Genomic DNA, 2,711 nt, shown 5'->3' on the forward strand with positions numbered 1-2,711 from the left:
ACAATTTTAACCTATGTTCCCTTCTCTATTTTCTCTCACAAGAAGTTGCACCGTTCGCTGAAAAATATTTGATACTGCCCCGATGTTTGTTAGCTTCTCTTCGTCTAACTTTCATACACAACAAAAGATCTTCATTTGTCAAAAATAATCTACACTGTTTGTTAGTCGTCGCCTTTGCTTCAGATGAAGGTTACTTTCTACGAGAAGATACGAATGAGTTCAGAGTAGTCTTTGCTTACGGCGCATGTGAGATTGTTGTGCCAATGAGAGCAAAGGTAAAAATGAGAAATGAATCCACACACTACTATGCGATTTAGACAATCGCAAAGTCACCTATGCAATTTGCATAAATCACATAACTACCTAGTTAATTTGAAAAATCGTCACCTATATAACGAGAGTAATATTTTTTTCGTTGTGATCAACTATAATTTTTCGATTTACCTTTTTACAGATGGTTGTGGGGCCGATTCTAGGAGTGCATGAATGATGAATTTCATCTTTTATAAAAAAATAATTATAAAAAAATAAACATATAAATCTTAAAATATATATGCGCATAAACATGTAAAAGGAAAAATATCACCGGATGACAGGCCACTGGTCAAATGCCCAAGATATTCTCCCAGATCCGGACAGCTGTTTGTCGGTACAAGCTACCCTACCACCAACACCACCGCCGGTCCGCCAACTCCACGTTACTTGCTTTGACTCCAAATCCACGAGAAAGAAGAATGGCGTGTTAGGAATGAGAGATCTCAGGAGTAGAAAACCTATGCGAGAACCTCCACCATTTCAGAAGCATTAAAAAGTAGATGCTGTCATTTGGCTGCTACTGATGGAGGACTTCAGGTCTAGGTCTTATGGTGATGCGAGGATGGAAATGGAGGTCTATGGGAGCAGGCCCCAGCCTTCAGTCTCTGGAACTCATGACCTCAGATGCTACAGCGCGTCCTATGCCTCTTCCCAGAGCCACACCCAAGTTCCCCAGGAAATGAATCGGAAGAAGGGGAACGGTGTCTCTGCCTCCTCTTCCTCCAAGGGTGGTTGGAGTCTCAGTGACCCTGAGTTGCAGCGGAGGAAGAGAGTGGCGGGATATAAGGCCTATGCTATGGAAGGGAAGATGAAGGGAAGCTTAAAAAAAAGCTTCAGGTGGCTCAAGGACAGGATTGGGTGGTGGTGATTTCTTAAGGTATTATTATACCATCCATCAGTTCCCTTTTTTAATTTTACCATGATATCAGCGGTTTAGACTTTTCTGTTCATCTTAACCATTAGAAGGATTGCATATTTTGGACTAACTCTGAATGTTGAGCGACAATGATGTTCTTAGTGTTGGGATTTCAATTTGTTGGGGTTGCATGAGATCTTGAGACTGTGCACTAGGTGTATAGCTGCAATTCTCTATCTATTGTTATTATCATTCTGAATATGGATCTCATTTCTCAATGCCATTTTCCATCAACATTTTGTGGATGCATCATTTGTAATCCTGTTTTCAGCAATCCCAGATTACTTATGGGATCCATTGAGCTCCTCTACATCAGAAACCATATTTGCATCAAATCTCAAATGCGTACGAGTCGCAAATGCAAGGTAATGTTGCGTAGAATAGATTTAATATGGTTCAACCCTTCCTCGGGACACTGCATTAGTAGAGTTTCGTGTATTGGGCTGCCTTTTTATTGTGAATGATAAAAAATTATCTCAAAGACAATTTTTCCCTCTAAAATACAATTGTATGATCTTCCTAATTACTTGTTAACTCTATTATGATTTCTTTTATGGATATCTTGCTCCTATTACAATTGAGATAGATTATTTGGCTTCCATATCTTGTATACTTGTTGGGTTGGGAAAATGCCTGCCCAATAGCTTGCCCTAGTTGTGGCCATAACTCTTTTAAAGAGTTCCTGCCCAATAGCTTGCCCTAGTTGTGTCCATAACTCTTGTAAAGAGTTTTTGCTACCTTTTTTTTCTCATTCTGATGGCTACCGAGGGTTGGACCACCTTCTTCTCCTTGGGAGGCATGCTAAAGCCTTGATGATCCCTTAGGTTGCATCAAAGACTGAGAGATCGGAATGTTTGCAGAGAGAATGATCTTCTTCTCAGGTAGAACTTTTAATGTTGGTAGGGGTGAATGTGGGTTAGGCTGGTTCAGTTTTCAAACAAAATTTGGGCAAAGTTTTTAAGATCAAGGGACATTGATCTGAAGTTGTATTTGAAACCAAGTATCTTATATTTTAAATATTATAAGTTAAAAATCCATAACTAAAGATATTGGAAGGCAAAATTAATACAATATAATTATCCATATTGAGTAAATAACTCCTATTAGTTAGTGATTGGGATGGATAATGGTTGATTTACTATTTATGTAATCAAATTTAGGTAAATTATATATCAAAACAATAAAACTTGGGTTGGATCGGATTAACTTATATTGAACTAGATATCCATATCCAACCTAACATAAAAAATGCAATATAATTTTGAACTGTGAACAAAGCGGAAACAAAAATAATTTGAATTTTCAGGATAGATCAATTTAAGTCAAGGATTGGATATGTATTGGACTGATTTTTTGCCCAACCCTAGCCTTTACCTTTATTTGGGGGGGGGGGGGGGGGGGGGCGGGGGTGGAATTGAAGTTTTACTTATGTTATTCATTGAAGTGAAAGAGAAGCTTAGGGAGGATTGGAATCACCATT

At 38.4% G+C, this 2,711-nt stretch overlaps 1 protein-coding gene across 1 annotated transcript; it reads left to right on the plus strand.

The window, feature by feature from the left end:
* The first annotated feature begins 838 nt into the window (after nt 1-838).
* Nucleotides 839-1,183, plus strand: LOC141834417 (uncharacterized). The gene has a single exon (XM_074721763.1). The coding sequence runs from the start codon at nt 839-841 to the stop codon at nt 1,181-1,183; it is 345 nt and encodes a 114-aa protein (XP_074577864.1).
* Nucleotides 1,184-2,711: the final 1,528 nt, after the last annotated feature.

The sequence above is a fragment of the Curcuma longa genome, chromosome 9, assembly GCF_044706935.1.
Source record: "Curcuma longa cultivar G26 ecotype Majalengka, Jawa Barat chromosome 9, ITB_CL_G26_1.1, whole genome shotgun sequence".
Taxonomy (NCBI): Eukaryota; Viridiplantae; Streptophyta; class Magnoliopsida; order Zingiberales; family Zingiberaceae; genus Curcuma; species Curcuma longa.